We start from the raw sequence: 19,311 nt of genomic DNA on the forward strand, positions 1-19,311 counted from the left end.
GTCGTATAAAATACACATCCCATATAAATAAATATATACACAAAGTGTAACATTATGTTCCTTTATTGAATAAGGATAAATCAAAACAGGTAAACCATCAGCTTTCAAAACTGAAGTCACAGTGACTCTACAAGATAGAAAGCACAGAATCAAAGTATATTATACAAGGATAAATACACATTCAAAGGTCTGAATATAATACACCCTGCATGTCTGCACACTGAAATAAATGCAGGACAAATCCATACACATGGAATGGACAGACGAATGATGCAATAGCCTCCCTGCAAGCTTGTATACACACAGTATACAGCACGAACATCATAAGAGGCAAAATCAATAAATAAAAAAAAACACACACACACACATTCCTCTGCCACTGCAGGACATATTTAACTCAAATTTAAAGCATGCATATTAACTAAAATAATTTAACACATATTGGTCCCTCACTGGCCGACCACTGTCGTCATCAGGGAAGATTGCAGGATTGTCCCAGTCCATGGCTGGGGGCCCTCTGGAGGCCCTCTCCTTCCTCAGGCAGGCCACATTGTGGAGGACAGTGAAGACACTGAAAGCGTGCCTTCAGGAGGTCAAAGGTCATTTCAACTCTGGGCCTGGTCCTGGCATGGGCATGGTTGTAGGCCTGCTGAGACATAAAAGCCTGTTTACCGAGTATGGTGCGGCCTTTGGCAACAGTCAACCGGTATGTGTCATTGAAACGAAGACTGTAGGTGCTGTGGGTCCTGATAATATAGTCACACAGGTATGTGGGGAGTAAACCCAGAATGGCCTTATAAATGAAACAATGCCAACGAGTAAACCTGCGAGCGGCTAAGGAGAATGTTTGATGATGATGATTTTATTTATATATATTTATAATTATAATGTCCATGTTTAGTGTGTTGGGTCATAAATGACCCAACATAAGTTTTCAGGTTCATAAAAAGAAAATCAACGCACTTCAGAGATTTTTGTAAAAAAATATGTCAGAGGGAAAAATATTAATAATGGCCTAAACAGTGTGTAAATTAAACCATCCCTGTTATTCCAAATTTAACATTGTTTCTGTATTTTATATACATAAAGACCTTTTTCTCCTTTTATTATTTTTGTTTTATTTATTTAAATTTTCAACTCTTTATATTGATTTTTTTCTTTAAAAATGTATTGATTATTATATTTTTTGTTTTTATTTACTTACTTATTTATTTATTTACTTTAATTTATATTTGATTACTTATTTATGTCTTTTGTTTTGAATTTGAAATATTTTTGTTTTGTTTATAGTTTTTTTTCTCCAGAATTTATAATTGTAAAATTATTTTTATTTGATTCATTCTTTATTTGTTGTTGTTTTGAGTTTGACTGATTTTTTTGTCTTGTTTATCATTTTATTTTTTATTTGTGTATTTATCTTTATTGTTGTTTATTATTTGGTTCGTGACGTCAGCCTGACCGTGGTGACGTCACGCCTCTTCCGGTCTCCACCCGTTCGCAGCCATGATGGTAGGTTCATCTCTTTTCTCTGCTCTCTCCGCTCTCTCTTCTTTTACCGGCCCGGTACCGAAGCTGCGGGGTCCCGCGGGCCGGGTGGGGGGTCCGGGGCTCCGGTACCGGGCTGCTGTGGCGTTGCGGCCGGTGAGTCGGTAACTAACGGCTGTGTCTGTCTCCGCAGCAGGAAGGGCTGGACGACGGACCCGACTTTCTCTCCGAGGAGGACCGGGGGGTGAGTGTCCCTCTGTCCCTCTGTGTGTCTCTGGTTTAGCTCCAGAAGCTAACCTCATTAGCCCTTGGCTCGGGTTTAACAGTTAGCCAGGTTAGCTGTGTGCTAATTTTAGCTGCATGCTAACGGCTCCGGGTGGAGAGTCAGCTGAGGTGAAACCGGTCCGACCGGCTCAGAGTCCAAACACCGGCCCGCTGCAGGCCGGGAGCCCCTGGGGACACATGCTAACAGATCTAAAGGCTGAGCTAACAGCTAACAGTTCCTGGTCTCAGGTCATGAACGTACTGTTAATGATGTTAACCATCAGGTCACATGACACACACACACACACACACACACACACACACACACACACACACACAATTTTCCTGCTAGCATCACTGTGTGTGTGTGTGTGTGTGTGTGTGTGTGTGTGTGTGTGTGTGTGTGTGTTAAATCAGTGAAAAATGTTTCAGGTTAAAACACTAAAACATGAAGTTCTCTTCTAAAAAATATAAGTGTGTCAGACAGCTGTAGGAACTACAGACAACAGAGAGGCTCATGGGATATGTGGTTCCTGTGTGTGCAGCCGCGGGCCATCAATGTGGATCTGCAGACGGACGCCACACTGCAGGTCGACATCTCCGATGCCCTCAGCGAGAGAGACAAGGTCAAGTTCACCGTCCACACCAAGGTACGTGTGTGTGTGTGTGTGTGCGCGCGCTTAACATAGGAGACATGAGCTGTGTTCCGATACCCATACTTCCATGAGTACACCTAAACGCAGTACACTATCTGCACTTACTACGTACGCAGATTTCAGCAGGTGAGTGTTGTTCCAAATCTAATACTGCGTGGTGCACTTACCGGAAATTATGATCGTGACAGCCGCTGCGGCTCGTCACCCGCCAAAAAATCCCAATTTGAACCGCAAAAAAATACCCTTTGTGTTGTTTAATCATTGGTTTACTTCTACAATCCTGCAATATGGCTCCATTAACGCAGCAAATAATTTCGGCCGCCATTAAAAAAAATTTTTTCAAGCTGAGGGTCTCTGCCTGGCTCTGCCTCTTCCGCTACGTAGACAAGATGGTGGCCGTTGAGGGCGTAAAGCGTACATCGTTGCACACTCAGCATTTTGACCATTATGAGGGCACCATCCGGGTCCTTTAGGTACACTTCTTTTCGCTGCGATCGGAATCGGAACAGCTTGCATACTCAAACTAAGGATTGTAAGTACGGGAAGTATGGTTATCGGAACACATCTCCGGACTGATGATGTCACACATCAGCTGATGATTATGTCACTTGTCTCCACAGAGCACGCTCCCCAACTTCAAGCAGAACGAGTTCTCGGTGGTGCGACAACACGAAGAGTTCATCTGGCTGCACGACTCGTTCGTCGAGAACGAAGAGTACGCTGGATACATCGTAAGACACAGACACAGACACAGATACACACACACACACACACACACACAGTTTATCTGTAAATGATAAAGAACAACTATAAATAAATAAATAAATAAAAAGCATGTTCCCTGTCTGTTGTTGTTGATGTTGATGACATTAATGATGTTGTTGTTGTTGTAGGTGACATTAATGTTGTTGTTGTTGTTGTTGTTGCGATGCAGATCCCCCCTGCCCCTCCCAGACCAGACTTCGATGCGTCCAGGGAGAAGCTGCAGAAACTCGGGGAGGGAGAGGGATCCATGACCAAGGAGGAGTTCACCAAGATGAAGCAGGAGCTGGAGGCGTGAGTCTCTCTAATTCATCTAACAGGGCAGAGGTTACACACACAGAGTCCACTGATGAACGTGAAGTGGAACCAAAGTTCAAAGTGTGTGAGCGATTGTTGGCACAACAAGCTGATTGGCTGAGAGTCCGTTTCACTACAGCGATTATCAAACATCAGAGTCTCTCTTTTTGATCCATTCTGTGGAAAATCCCTGTTGACACTTTGGTCTGTGTGTGTGAGAGAGTGTGTGTGTTCTGTGATGGTCTGACCATATCTGGATATAGGCCTGTCATTATAATTACTATATGGACTTATCGTTTGACTTGATAATTGTTGTTTACATAAGCCATCAACATTTATGCCAGTTGCTCAGCCTGCTCTCTGTGGGAGGCGGGGCACACATAGGCCTGTCATGATAATCAACATATCGACTTATCGTTCAATAAACAAAAAATGGACAGTTTTTCTGGAACTCGTAACAAAAAGTGTCAACACAACAAACCTCAAAGTCCTTTTAAAACACAACCATCCCATAAAATTTATCCATCTGGGAACAAAAAACACGGCGGAGCTGCAGGACATGGAGCGCCCTCCACTTACTGGCAATTGGACAGCGTTACTGGCCTTATAGTGAAAGAGTTGTAGCCATTCAATACTGCGGAGAAACCACAGTTTAGAGAAATCCTGCAGACTTTTGATAGGCAGGACGAGTTGCCTAAAAAACTTACATTTCCCAAACAGCCATTCCAGCATTTCAATGCCAATGTTCAATATTCTTTAGAATTTAAAGTTAATTGCTCTTAAAAAGGATGTACTTGAATAATTATGCTGTAATATCATTATGTCAGCGGCATAAAAAAAATAAACATCAACAGTACTATCATTTATCGTCATAGTTTCTAGGAAAATATATCATCCTAAAAAATGTGTTATCGTGACAGGCCTAGTCACACACACACACACACACACACACACACACACACACACACACACACACACACAGTGTGGACGTTAGCCAGCTGAAGCATAGTGAGTGTGATGGCTGCACAACTCCAAAAAGTTTGGTGGAATAAATGGAATTGGTGCCAAAGCCAGTGTGGTTTGGGAACATTTCGGATTTCACTGTTCAGCTCAGCAGCTGCACAACAACTGTGGCCGCCGTTGCTAACTGCAATGCAGCCGCCACTTATTATAAACAACCGGCATACTAACTGTACAACTGAGTGTCCGGTGCTTGTTGTAAACAAACAGGTCGCTAAGTGAACACATGCTGCTGCAGCACATACACTGTGCTGCTACAGAGCTAACTGTTAGCCTGTTAGCACTGACTCCCCTGCCTCTTAAAGGAGCCACACCTCTCTTATAGTGGACGCATTATAACGCTGACTTTTTGTGCTATTTAAATAATACTGCAAATGTTTGACAGGCAGTAGGAATTGCCAAAAAAATCTCCATAACAGCTGTTTATATATTATTTATGATATATAATACAATATTTATCTCTAGTGCAATTTGGGTTAACAGAGCCTGAGAGTCTATTTTATTTGTTTTGGTTGTAGTTTATTTATTTATGTTTTATTCATCATGGATGTTTTAATATTTATTTCCCACATTTCAATTCAAATATTTAATATTCTTGAGATTTTAAAATTAATTTCTGTGGAAAAGGATGTACTCCACAATACCATCGTTTATCATGATAGTTTCTGGGAAAATATATCGTCCTAAAAACTTTGTTATGGTGACAGGTCTATCTGGGTCTTTCCTTCATCATTAGATGTTTCTGCTGCTGATTCTCACATCTCTTCTTCCTCAAGTTCTCTGCATTCTCACCTGCAGAGAACCGACCGTGAGAACCCAGACCCCCGTTCAGAGGAGAAGAGTTCTTCTCTGAGTTGGTTTGAGTGTTCCCAGCCAGAGAGACCAGACGGAGCATCAACGATAGTATAGTTGTATCTCCAGAATATTAAACATTGGAATTGAAATGTGGAAAAATAAATAAAACATTACTAAACTACAACCAAAAATTAATAAAATAGAGGCTCTGTTAACAAAACATTGCACTGAGATAAACATTATGTATTATATTATTTTATTATTAAAATAACAGATAAACCGCTGAAATGGCTCCTTTTTTTTCAGCATTATACTGCCTGTCAAACGCCTGCAGCTTTACTTTAAACACAAAAAAGCACAAAAAGTCACGCATGTAAACGACAATATATTGAGTCCAGAAAAAACTATCATGTCCATATTTTTCTATATTGAACGATAAGTTGATATAGTTATTATTGTGACAGGCCTAGTAGAGGGACTTGTTCACTGATAGAAGCAGAATCTATCTCTGACTCTTTAACTGGTTTGTTTCTGCTGAACTGAACTGTGATTCCTGTGGACTGTCGCCACTGGTTGATCTGTGACAATTGATTGATGATAATGATGATGTCGTCCCTGGCTGTGTGTGTTTCAGAGAGTACCTGGCCATCTTTAAGAAGACCGTCGCCATGCACGAGGTCTTCCTGTGTCGTGTGGCGGCTCATCCCGTCCTCAGGAAAGACCTCAACTTCCACGTCTTCCTGGAGTACAACCAGGATGTGAGTCTTCTCACTCTTATATCTAAAGATATATATACATATATTAGAGGTGTGAATCAGCGTATCGGCCCCACGTTACAATATTATTGTGATTTTAAGCATTGTGCGATATGGTGAGTATTGATACAATATATTGAGATATTACTGTTTAACTGCATTTTGTGTCACAAAATTAAATTCCATCAAGAATTGTTTTGTCCAATCAGAGAAAATTCTCAGTGTATTCATCTCACTTCAGTCTTTTTATTTGTCCACAATGAGAGTCAAACCCACTGACTGAAAAATAAAGTATTTAGTCGAACTGAACTGATATCAAACATGTATGGGCGACAACAACTGCAGCATTTTATCAAACTTTCACAAACAACGCTAAAATGTTTCTGAATCAAACAGAAAAAAAAGACAAACTTTGGAGCGTTGTTTCCACAACTTCCCCACACCATATCCTGACACATAATTTATAATTTTATTCTGGTAATTTCTACTTTTCTCTTGTGATTTTTTTGGTAATTTCTACTTTTTTTCTGGTAATTTCTGCTTTTTCTGGTTAAAAAAAAAAAAAAGGTAAAAAAACCCCAAAACTTTAGCCGAACTTTGCAGCGTTATTTCCACAGCTTCCGGACACCATATCCTGACACACGTGGTGCCTTTAGATTCCTTACATCTTATAATTTCATATGAAACCAGGATCTACGGATACTTGGTGGTTATGAATTGATATAATATCACCACGCAAAATATGATACTATGCTGTATCGATTTTTCTCCACCTCTAATCTATATATATATATTTAGATTTATCTACAGTTTACTGGAAATATACGCCAGAAGAACCAATGTAGAATGTACTTTATTAATATTATAGTTTCCTGCAGATGTGAGCAAACTGCAGCTAGTTTTTTTTTTTTTTTTGCAGCTGTTATTCAGTCTGTAAACACTTTATATTTACATACAAATAGCTGTTTAATGGATGCAGACATCAAGTGATGCCAGAGCACATTTATGCTGATGGTGCGTTCAGGTGCTTTGATGTAGAAACAATACGATGTGTTTTATTTCATCATTCAGACGCCTCGTGAACGCAGCACAAGAACGTATCGTGTGATCCTGAACTGAAAACACAGAACAGAGAGTCAGAAGTCCATGTTGTTGTTGTGGTTGTTGACCCTCTCTCTCTGACAGCTGAGCGTACGAGGGAAGAACAAGAAGGAGAAGCTGGAGGATTTCTTTAAGAACGTAGTGAAGTCTGCTGATGGCGTGCTGGTGGCCGGAGTCAAGGTGAGTCAGCAGAGATCAGCAGCTCGACCCCACTCGACACACAGCGCGGTGTTTACTGTTGTTTGTTTGTTTCCAGGATGTTGACGACTTCTTCGAGCATGAGAAGACGTTTCTGTTAGAATATCACAACAGAGTGAAAGACGCTTCGGCCAAATCTGACAGAATGATCCGCTCGCACAAAAGTAAGAGTCTTCACACAGACACCAGGCTGACAGTATCCAGGTGCATTGTGGGAAATGTAGGACGCTGTTTGTGTGTTTGTGTCCAGACGCTGCAGACGACATCAACAGAATCGCCTCGTCTCTCTACACGTTGGGGACGCAGGACTCCACAGACCTTTGCAAGTAAGAGATGGACCAGTTTGTTTGTTTGTTTGTCAGTCGGGATGTAAACACGATGACATCACTTCCTCCCATTTCTTCTGTTTCAGGTTCTTCCTCAAAGTGTCAGAGCTGTTTGAGAAAACGAGGGTGAGTTTATGTCCGTGCAGCCGTGTGGTTTTCACGGTTACACTCATAAATGTTTCTGTTTGTTTGTTTGTTTGACAGAAAATCGAAGCTCGAGTGGCAGCGGATGAAGACCTGAAGCTGGCTGACCTGCTCAAGTATTATCTGAGAGAGTCTCAGGCTGCTAAGGTTCTTGTTCTAACTCATACATATCATATTGGGCGGCTGTGGCTCAGTTGGTAGAGTGGATTGCCCCCCAACCGAACGTTGGTGGTTCGATCCCTTGGTTCGATATCCTTGAATGTGTGTGTGTGAAAGGGTGAATGAGCACAGTCTGTAGTGTAAAGCGCGTTGAGTGGTTGCAAAGCAACTAGAAAAGCGCTATATAAGTGCAGGTCCATTTACCATTTACCATACAGTCTGAACAGTCTCACATTAGGTCCTGATCCCATATAGAGTTATCGACCAGAGCCGGTTCCTGGCCGGTGCTGTTTCTGGTTCTCAGCTGGTTCAGCTTGTGAACCAGCTCTGAATCTCTTTGCTTTTCCCCAGAGAGCCTCGATCTATATGTCTCCTCCTCTCAGCCAGTATAATAATATAATATGATATAATATAATATAATATAGGGGTGGGCGATATGGCCCTAAAAGATTATCACGATATTTCAGAGTATTTTTGCGATAACGATATACTTGACGATATTAAAAAATACTGAAAAATATTTTTTAGCCTGTATAAATAAAAATTGTACAACAAAATAAAAATCGTACAACAAAATAAAAATCAATCATAAATCTAAATGTAGTGTAAATTGCAAATCTCAACAGTTGCTTGAGTATTAGCAAATAATAATAAAAAAATAACCATCTAGTGGGTCCGGGGGGCCCCCCGGGAGGAAATTTTGTACATTTTATAGTACAATGTGATCAATCTCGTACATTTGGAGAGCTAAATGTAAGCAAACACCTCACATAACATTTTTCACAGTCAGCAGGGCTTTCCACCAGGACATGGAGCAGCCAGACTGTGTGGACTAGAGAATTTTTTTTCATAAAAGCCCAAATTTGGTGCCTCAAACACATTCTAATGCCTCTATTCCATCATATACAGTGATCTTAATCATTGCCTATTTTAATTAATTATTGTAAAGGAAAATAAGGGTTCTTCTATGATTTATTTAAGGCATCTTATTTTGAGTCTTCTTGTAAATTCTGAGGTGGATTCTGTGCTTTTATTTTGAAAGCGGCATTGTTTTGCGACAGGAAGTAATAGTAGCTTTTTGTAATTAAAACCAAAACAACTTTAATTGTTAGCTAATGTTAGCTCGCGGCTAACGAACGGCATAATGCAGCAGTGTGTTTGGGACGTTTGGACCTCTGACAAGACCAGACAGGTTGATAGGATTTAGATCGGCGCACACAGGCAGATGCACACTGAGAGTAGGTAGGCACGGCAACTTGCTGTATTCAGTGCGGGTGTTTAAATGTGTGAATGAGCGCGCATGTCTCGGAGGAGGATTGAGAGGTGCAGGTTGGGTGACAGACACTCTTCTGAGCAGAGACAATGGTGTAGATACAGTGTAGATATACTTTCAATAGGGTGAAATGTGACGCAGCACATGATACTATAGCGGGCCGCCACAGTCTTGGTAATTAATGGGAAATCCTTACACCACTACGTCAAGAAGTAAGAATGTTGCCAATATCATGATATGTATCATGATATATAATATAATACCAGCAGACTACATGTCTCTACAACATCTGCTGCTCATCTTCATCACTGTGGACCTAAAACATTCTGATTAACACTGAACTAACATGTTAATGGTGGACTTTGTTGTAAGCTAACGCTAGCGATGGCCAGATACCCCGCTGGCACTGGCGTTAGCCCCAGGCCCATATCAATCACACTGCACAAATGAAATAAATGAATGATATGCGTTTCAGTTGGTCTCTCAACGGCACTGAGTTCTTGGTCTTGATCTTGCTAGTATGCATCAATCACCGGCTAATGTTAGCACGCTATGATCATCCACTAATGTTATCACGCTAGCGCTAGTCCATATCAATCACATTGCAATTAAACAAATTAAATAAATGAATGATACACGTTTTAGTTGGTCTTGTTGGTCAGATAACCCAGCCCCTGGCGTAGAAGTTCACGGTTTAAGACCAGCAGAGACTTGGTGCCGCTGTAGAATCAGCTTTCCCAGCCGGGAGCCGGCTCTTTGGCGGTGGAAAACCAAAGCACCGTTTGCAATTGGGTACCGGTAGGCCTGTCACGATCATTACTATATCTACTTATCGTTCCATATATAAAAATGGACCCAATAGTTTTCTTCTGGCTTTTTGTGTTTAAAGTAAAGCTTTTTTTAATAATAAAATAATATAATACATAATGATTATCTCATTGAAATATTTTGTTAACAGAGCCTGAAAGTCTATTTTATTTGTTTTGGTTGTAGTTTATTTATTTATGTTTTATTTATCTAGGTAAATTTAATATTTATTTTCCACATTTCAATTCCAATGTTTAATATTCCCGCGCAATTTAAAATTAATTGTTGTGGAAAAGGATATACTTATTTTGCTCTAATACGGTTAAAAAAACTAAAAAGACATCAATACGACAATACTATCGTTTATCCTGATTTTCTGGGAAAATATATCATCCTGAAAAATGTGATATCACCACTAAGATGAGGCTGAAGTAGAGCTCAGTCAGCTGTCTGGCTATCAGATGGTTCAGTGGAATGTTCTGTCCCTGCAGGACCTGCTGTACCGGAGGAGTCGGTCTCTGGTGGACTACGAGAACGCTAACAAGGCTCTGGACAAAGCTCGGGCCAAAAACAGAGATGTCCTGCAGGCCGAAACCAGCCAGCAGCTCTGCTGCCACAAGTTTGAGAAGATCTCCGAGTCCGCCAAGCAAGGTGAGCCTGGGACAGGTCCTGGACCCGAGAGGAACGAGTCTCTTGTTAGGGCCACGGGAGAATCGCACAGATACAGGAATAGCTGTATGGGCCTCTTTAGCTCCCGATCCTCCACTCTTTAGCTCCCAATCTTCAATTCTTTAACTCCTGATCATCGACTCTTTAGCTCTCGGTCCTCGACTCTTTAGCTCCCGATCTTCAACTCTTTAGCTCCCAATCCTCGACTCTTTAACTCCCGATCCTCTACTTTTTAAGTCTTTAACTCCAGATCCTTAACTCCCGATCTTCGACTCTTTAGCTCTCGATCCTCGACTCTTTAGCTCCCAATCTTCAACTCTTTATCTCCCGATCCTTGACTCTTTAACTCCCGATCTTCGACTCTTTAACTCCCGATCTTCGACTCTTTAACTCCCGATCTTCGACTCTTTTTTTTTGATCAAGGTCTTTTTTTATTTTCCAAATTTTTCACATACATCAGACAAGGAAAATACAATTCTCACATGAAACAGTCAAGTCTAGTTCCTGTCCAATCAGACAGACCTCCCAATACCCCCCACCCACAAGTACTGGACCCCAAGCAAATTTCAATACATCCAGACACCGACACATATACATACTAGGTAAATAAAAAAAAAAAAAGAAATCACAACGGAGAGAAAAGAAAAAAAAACAAAAAAAAAAACAGATACATATATACAATTGGGTTACATAGAAATGTTAGTAGCTGCCATGCTTTCAAAAAAGGAAATAAATGGTTGCCAAATGACATAAAATTTCCTGGTGTTCCCTCTTACAGTAAATCTAATTTTTTCTAAGTGAACATGACTCATGACCTCCCTAATCCACTGGTCATATGTTGGGGGAAAGCATCTTTCCATTTAAACAGGATAAGTCTCCTGGCCAACAAGGAGCAGAAGGCCATCATGCCTAAGTGGTTCCCAGAAAACGTGGCACCCACCGGAGCCACACCAAATAGTGAAATCAGCGGAGATGGGTGCACTGTTTTCCCACATATTTCAGAAAATGCCTCAAAGATAGAATGCCAAAAACCGTACAGCATAGGGCACGACCAAAACATGTGCAGTAATGTGGCAGGAGCTTGTCTACATCGATCACATGTAGGGTCAATACCCGTCTTAATCTTAGACAATCTATCTTTGGTCCAATGGAGACGGTGGACTATTTTGAATTGAACCACAGTGTGTCTGAGGCATATAGAGGAAGAATAAATTTGCTGAATAATTTTTTGCCACATTTCCTCTGAAATCACTTCATCTAGGTCAGTTTCCCACTTTGTTTTAAGGCTATCCAGACTGTTTATGTTATGTGTATTGAGTAATGTATAAATCCTGCCTATTATTTTTTTCATGTTGAATTTACCTTTTAAAATTGTTTCAAGCAGAAATTCAGGAGGACTCAGTGGGAAACAGTCGGAGTTGGAAGCCACAAAACATCTAAGCTGCAAATACCTATAGAAGTGTGATTTGTTAAGACCGTATTTCTGTTGTAGCTGCACAAAAGAGGCAAACTTATTTTCAATGTAGAGGTCGGATATTGTGCCTATTCCACTTCCCGCCCAGACATTAAAAGCTTCATCCATCATTGATGGGACAAACATATGGTTCTTTATCAATGGTGTAACAAGTGAAAGATCAGTTAGATTAAAGGTCCTTCTAAACTGGTTCCATGTTTTAATTGAATGGATAATAACTGGATTAGTAGTGAAGGCTGAGATAGGCTGTTCGAAAGGCAATTTGGAACATAATAGAGCTGCTGGGGAGGAGGATTCGATGGATGCCCTTTCCAACTTCACCCATTCAGTACTATTAACATCCGAGCCATCATCTCTCAACCAATACAGCAAAGCTCTTATTTTGGCAGCCCAGTGATAATACATAAAATTTGGAAGTGCCATACCACCCATCGTGCGAGGCATCTGTAATATATTTTTATTAATCCTGGGCTGCTTTTTATGCCAAATAAATGTTGAAATCTGACTGTTTAAATTGGAGAAAAAAGATTTAGTTAAAAAGATAGGGAGACATTGAAATAAATATAAAAACTTAGGGAGAACGTTCATCTTAATTGTATTGATCCTCCCCCCTAAGGAGAGAGGGAGAGGGTCCCAATGCTCCAGGTCTAGTTTAAGATTACTTAAGAGGGGATGATAATTAGCCTTATAGAGATCTTTGTGATTACGTGTGACCCAAATACCTAAATATTTGATTTTGTTAGGGCTAAATTTGAAAGGGGTCGTCCCAAAATATGATCTGTCTACAGAAGAGATAGGCATAAGTTCGCTTTTCTCAAAGTTGACTTTATAGCCAGATAATCTTCCAAATTTTGTGAGTAAAGTCGATAATTCAGGAAGGCTTGAGAGGGGGTCCGAAATGAATAATAACATGTCGTCGGCGTAGAGTGAGACTTTATGCTCCAACCCTGCCCGGTGTATCCCTTTGATGGTGGAACACTGCCTCAGGGCTAATGCAAGTGGTTCGAGTGCAACAGCAAACAAAAGAGGTGACAGAGGGCACCCCTGTCTCGTACCCCGCTTCAGCTCAAAATAGGTGGATAAATTATTATTGGTGCGAACTGCAGCCATCGGGAGCATGTATAGGATTCTAATCCAGGAGATGAATTTCGGGCCGAAATTAAATGCTTCCAAAGTCTTGAAGAGATAGTCCCACTCCACCCGATCAAACGCTTTTTCAGCATCGAGTGAGAGCATCACCTCAATACCCCCAGGATCGGGTGTAGTGGGACAGTAAAGGATATTAAATAGACGCCTGATATTAAAAAATGAATAGCGATTTTTTTTATAAATCCTGTCTGGTCGGACGAAATAATAGAGGGGACAATGTTTTCAAGACGACGTGCCAAAATTTTGGCAAGAATCTTCGCGTCTGTATTCAGCAGCGAGACAGGGCGATATGAGCTGCAATTGAGGGGATTTTTATCCTTTTTAAGTAATAAAGAGATGACTGCTTGACGCATAGTTAGTGGCAAGGAATTGGTGACTAAGGATTCTTCAAACACTGACAATACCAAAGGAGACAACTGGTCGGAAAATTTTTTGAAAAATTCAGTTGGGAAACCGTCTGGCCCAGGAGATTTGCCACTTTGCATGGCATTGATTGCTGACACTATCTCCTTAACTGAGAGATCCCTTTCCATTTCAGCCGCAAGTTCTACACTTACAGAAGGCATTTTCAGGGATTTAAAAAAGTCCTCTAGGGCAGAGGGATTGGTGGGCACATCTGAGGTATATAATAATTGGTAGAATTTCTTGAAACAGGAATTGATTTTCTCATTGTCAGTGCATTTGATACCACATTCATCATTAACTACAGGGATGGTTTGATTAGCAGTTCTTTGGCGCAGCTGGTGAGCAAGTGCTCGGCCGGATTTTTCCCCATGCTCATAATAACCATGTCTTGATTTAGAGATCAGGTATTCAGCCTGTCTGGTGGATAGGAGATCAAACTCTGTCTGTAATGACAAGCGTTTTTTGAGTATGTCTGCCGATGGGGAATGGCTATGCAGCCTGTCTAATTCTAATATCTCATCTGTTAATTTTTTAATACGCTCTGTACTAGTCCTTTTTTTATTTGCACAGTACGAAATAATTTGACCCCTTAAATATGCCTTAAGCGACTCCCATACAGTAGATGGCAACATCCCTGGGATTTGATTGATGTCAAGAAAAATTTTAATTTCAGATGATATGAACTTAATAAACTCATCTTCTGACAGAAGTAAGGGGTTAAACCGCCATGGACTGTATGATGATTGAGTATCGGGAATATGCATTTTCATGATTAAGGGACCATGATCCGAGATGACAATAGCCCCGTAGTCACATTCTTTTGTAAGATGCAGAATTCTTTTATCCAGGAAAAAGTAATCGATACGTGAATACGTTTTGTGAACCGGGGAGTAGTAAGAGTATGCCCTGGAGGTGGGATTGCGAAACCGCCACACATCCGCTACACCGTAGTTCTTCAAAAAGAGCTGAATAGATTTTGCCGACTTTGACAGGGATGCCCTCTTAGAAACACTCCTATCTAAGAGAGGAGAGAGTGTACAGTTAATGTCACCACCGAGTATCAGATGATGTGAAGTCATGTCTGGTAAGTGAGAAAAGAAATTTGTGAAGAATGTAGGGTCATCCCAGTTTGGAGCATAAATACAGGCTAAAATAACTGGGAGCGAATACAATTTTCCTACCACGATCACATATCGCCCTGCAGAGTCAGTCTGTACATGAGATGCCGTGAACTGTACATTTTTGCTTATCATAATTGCAACACCCCGAGCCTTTGAGCAGAAATTGGATTGATACACCTGACCAGCCCAACCCCTAACAAGACGAGAACTATCACAAGAACGAATATGGGTCTCTTGTAAGAATGCAATATCTACTCTGAGCTGTTTTAGATGTGAGAATATCTTTTTGAATTTCACTGGATGATTGAGTGATTTAACATTCCAACTTATAAAATTAGCAGGGCAACCCTCATAACCTCTGGTGTTATTTACATTGGCCATCTTGTGTACAAAGAGAAATGAGTACCATAAATGAAACCCAAAGACACAAAGACACAAAAACAAACATAAACAAAAATAAAAGTCTGCTGGAGTAGATTCAATTCGTACATAGGTCCAGTAGTTACCCACCCCCTATCACCCACCCGAACAAGGTGATTACAACAACCCTCAGAGAAAAATCAACACATTAAGTGCTTGTGGTTGGGAGAACTATAAAGCTAAGCTCTCAGGCTCCCGTCAAGCCTCAAACATAAAGAAAATAAGAAATAGTAAAGTGCAAAGTAATACATTTTTTAGCTATGCATAGTAAACTTAAATTACGATTCATGGGAGAGAATATATTAGGCTAATCATGTGGTGTAGCAAGGCTATCCAGCCTTACTTCCTTGATTAACATTGCATGCCGTCAAGTATCATGTGAACAAATAACTAACTATGTCAGACAACTGTAATATCCTATAAAATAAGAACATCAAACCAGAACCTAGTAGTAACACTAAGCCGAGCATGAAATAAAACGTCGGCCTATGAGCAAACTGTTCAAGCTGGTCAGTGTTGCCAACAAGAAAGTAGAACAGTATGTAAAAATGTAAACACTGTGTTGTAGATTTGTACCTGATGACATCTGGCACTGTGGTACACATGGTTAGCATACCCGTAGGTCAACAGAGGCATACACCTTCACAAAAGTTCAGTCTCAGGGACAATCTCCAGCCTCCGTGGATGTGATGATATTTTTCTTGACATAAGCCATTGCTTTGACCGGGTCAGTAAACTCCCTATCCTCCCCTCTGAACGTGACTCGGAGTCGCGCTGGAAACAGAATCCCGTACCGGACTCCCTCTTGGTCGCGAAGTAGCTTCCTCACCTCTGTAAATGCAGCCCGAGCTTTAGCCACAGATGCCGTGTAGTCCGGGAAGATGGTAATTGGTCCCCCGTTGAAACGGAGTGGACCCCGAGTGCGAGCGCGTCGCAGTATCTGGACACAATCTTGGTAGTAGTGCAGCTTAGCAACGATGGCTCGAGGTCTTCCGTCCGGCTTCTTCGGCCCTAGGCTCCGGTGCGATCGATTGATCAGCGGCTCTTCATCTAACTGTAGCACCTCAGTTAGCAGCTTCGATACAGAGTTTGTACTGCTGGAGTCGGGCGTCTCGGGTACACCAATGATTCTTATGTTGCATCTCCTCGACCGCCCTTCCAGATCCTCACACTTTGCTTTCAGTCCTGCAATTTCTGTCTTCATCTCGCTCACAGTTTCTTGTAAAGTAACCACTTCATCCGACCATGTTGATAGCCCCCCCTCCACCTCTTTGATGCTAACTTTAGCCTGATCAATCTCGTGCTTCAGCGCCGCGGTGTTGTTTATTATCTCCGTTTTCACTGCTTTCAGCTCGTTCTTAAGGATTTCAAAATCGTCAGCGAGGGCATTTTTCAGTTCTGACTTCAACACCGCTGAAATGTCCGCTTTAAGAGAAAGCAGGATTTCTGACTTCAAGCCTTCAACGTCCATCTTTCCTGGGGCAGGTGAGGGCGGAGTTACTTTAGCTGGGGTCTTGGCAGTACTCTGGTCCCGGGAGGTGTCGGGCCTTGTGTTGGAGGATCCAGTATACTTGAATTTATTCAGCCTTGTTTCCATCTGGACGTCGCCGTGGATTTGTACACTGTCCAACTTAGTTTAGAAACAGTTTACTGTAGAATAACATGGATTACACTTTACTTCATTCGTTTAAAATAGAGGTTTAACGGGAGCTCACGTCGAACACAGCCTACTCCATAGCGGCCAAGCTCTTCGACTCTTTAACTCTTTAACTCCCGATCCTCGACTTTTTAACTCCCAATCCTTGAATCTTACTGGTCCCTGATGGTCTCTGCTGTCCCTGCTTGTCTCTGCTGGTCCCTGTGTGGTCTAACAGCTGGTTCTGTTCTGTTTAGAGCTCATAGACTTCAAGACGAGACGAGTTGCAGCATTCAGGAAGAACCTGGTGGAGCTGGCAGAGCTGGAGCTGAAACATGCCAAGGTAACACCTCACCTGTTCACATCCTGAATCACAGTTGTTATGAGCCAATCAGGTGTTCAGTGTGTCCCTGTGGCCCGCCCCTCTCTCCTGCAGGGGAACCTCCAGCTGCTGCAAAGCTGTCTGGGCGTCCTGAAAGGAAACACTTAACTGTGCAGCCCCGCCCCCATGTCTGGACACGCCCCCTGACACAGCCCAGCCCATCGATATGGACACACCCACTGTGGGCGGAGCCTGGACGGATGAATGACACCGAAAACTCTGGACCTGAGAGAGAGAGAGAGAGAGAGACAGGAAGTCTGGCGTCTTCATTGTTAACCACAAACCGTCCTCATCTTCATCCTCCGCTTCCTCCTCCTCTCCCTCTCTCTATCCGGCCTGCACTGGTTCTACTGGTTCTACTGGTCCCCTATCAGACTTGAAGCACCTGTACTGGTTCTACTGGTCCCTTATCAGACCTGAAGCACCTGTACTGGTTCTACTGGTCCACTATCAGACCTCAAGCACCTGTACTGGTTCCACTGGTCCCCTATCAGACCTCAAGCACCTGTACTGGTTCTACTAGTTCCCTATCAGACCCAAAGCACCTGTACTGGTTCTACTGGTCCCCTATCAGACCTCAAGCACCTGTACTGGTTCTACTGGTCCAGCAGAGCCAATGTGATCAGCCTTTTGTCTCCTGAGTGACACCTTTATAAAAACTTTCACACAAACAGAAGAAACAAAATGTTTTTATTCACATTAAACTGGTCCTGGTGCCAATTCAGGTCCTGGAAAAGTTAAAATATCTAGACCTTCAAAATAAAAGTATTTAATTAAATTAGAAATTGTAATCAAAGTCAAAGTTGCAACAAAATGAATCGATCAGACGGATCAATATGGAGCAGAGCAGCTTTTGATCAGCTATTGAACAGGTATAACTGCATTTTTTTGCATAATTTTTTCACTTGGTTCTCTATCGTCTTTGACCTTTGACCCTTATGGTTCCACAGAGCGTTGATATCAGATCAATACCAGACAAATCAATATGAATCAATAGTCTGACGAGGTAGCCTCAAGCTAACACACCAACTATACGTCTTCACTCTGACCTTTGACCTCTGACGCCCAACTGAATCACATGAAGGTCACTCAGACGACGAGCTGCCGCCTCGTCTCACGAGTCTAAACACAAAGTCTGCATCATCATCCTGAGATAATATGTTATTAAGAGATAATATCTGGCTATTAAGAGATAATATCTGATTATTAAGAGATAATATCTGATTATTAAGAGATAATATCTGATTATTAAGAGATAATATCTGTTAAAAGATCATTTCTGTTAAGAGTGTCAGATTATTAAGAGATATCAGTTAACAGATAATATCTGGCTATTAAGAATGAAGAGATATTTTATTATCTCTTAATAAGCAGATATTATCTCTTAATAACATATTATCTCTTAATATCTGCTTATTAAGAGATATCTGTTATTAAGAGATAACATCTTGTTAATATCTGTCCTCATTATCTCCTTCTGTTGTCTGTTGTGTTATTTTGGCGGTGTGTGTGTGTCAGGGGTGGTTTTAATGTGTCGGTGAACTTCCTGTGCTGCTGCTGTGTGACGGCTGTCGGTTCCCGTTCTTATTAAAGTGTATGTCACTAAATAAAAGAAGCCTTGTATATGTTTGTATTAGTTAACTAATGAACGCTAATCATCTTCAACTTCATCTTCGTCACTAACAGTAGCTCGTTCTTTCTGATCAGCTGTTTGTCGCCGCGGAGCTTCAGTCTGTTTGCCTTAACGTCGATCAGTCGCTTCGTTTGATGCCCTGTAAAGAAAAACTTTAAATGTTTCTGTTCATTATTTTTTAAAGTGCACTGTATACGAATGTTTTTTCACTCTTATGTGACCAAAGCTTCCATTTCTGATTCAAGATGGAGACGTGATGAAAATAAAAAGAATAAAACAGAAGATTTATGAAACTTCAGCAGGTCTGTAATCCACCTGGTCATACTGAGACTGAATAAAACTTTACGGACACTTTTCTTACAACCCTGTGTCGTATTCAC

The 19,311-nt window shown here is 41.4% G+C and overlaps 1 protein-coding gene across 2 annotated transcripts; it reads left to right on the forward strand.

Moving 5' to 3' along the window:
• The first annotated feature begins 1,488 nt into the window (after positions 1–1,488).
• Positions 1,489–19,294, forward strand: snx6 (sorting nexin 6). Of its 2 annotated transcripts, XM_059353019.1 has the most exons (14): positions 1,489–1,509; positions 1,679–1,729; positions 2,295–2,399; positions 3,026–3,136; positions 3,340–3,461; positions 5,914–6,037; positions 7,220–7,315; positions 7,392–7,497; positions 7,584–7,659; positions 7,746–7,785; positions 7,864–7,950; positions 10,534–10,693; positions 17,174–17,259; positions 17,353–19,294. In XM_059353019.1, the coding sequence occupies exons 1-14, from the start codon at positions 1,504–1,506 to the stop codon at positions 17,404–17,406; spliced, it is 1,224 nt and encodes a 407-aa protein (XP_059209002.1). In that variant the 5' UTR covers positions 1,489–1,503; the 3' UTR covers positions 17,407–19,294. The 2 variants fall into 2 exon arrangements, with proteins under 2 accessions (XP_059209002.1, XP_059209003.1); XM_059353020.1 differs by lacking the exon at positions 1,489–1,509 and having other exon boundaries at positions 1,526–1,729; positions 2,237–2,399.
• Positions 19,295–19,311: the final 17 nt, after the last annotated feature.

This window comes from Centropristis striata, chromosome 16, assembly GCF_030273125.1.
Source record: "Centropristis striata isolate RG_2023a ecotype Rhode Island chromosome 16, C.striata_1.0, whole genome shotgun sequence".
Taxonomy (NCBI): Eukaryota; Metazoa; Chordata; class Actinopteri; order Perciformes; family Serranidae; genus Centropristis; species Centropristis striata.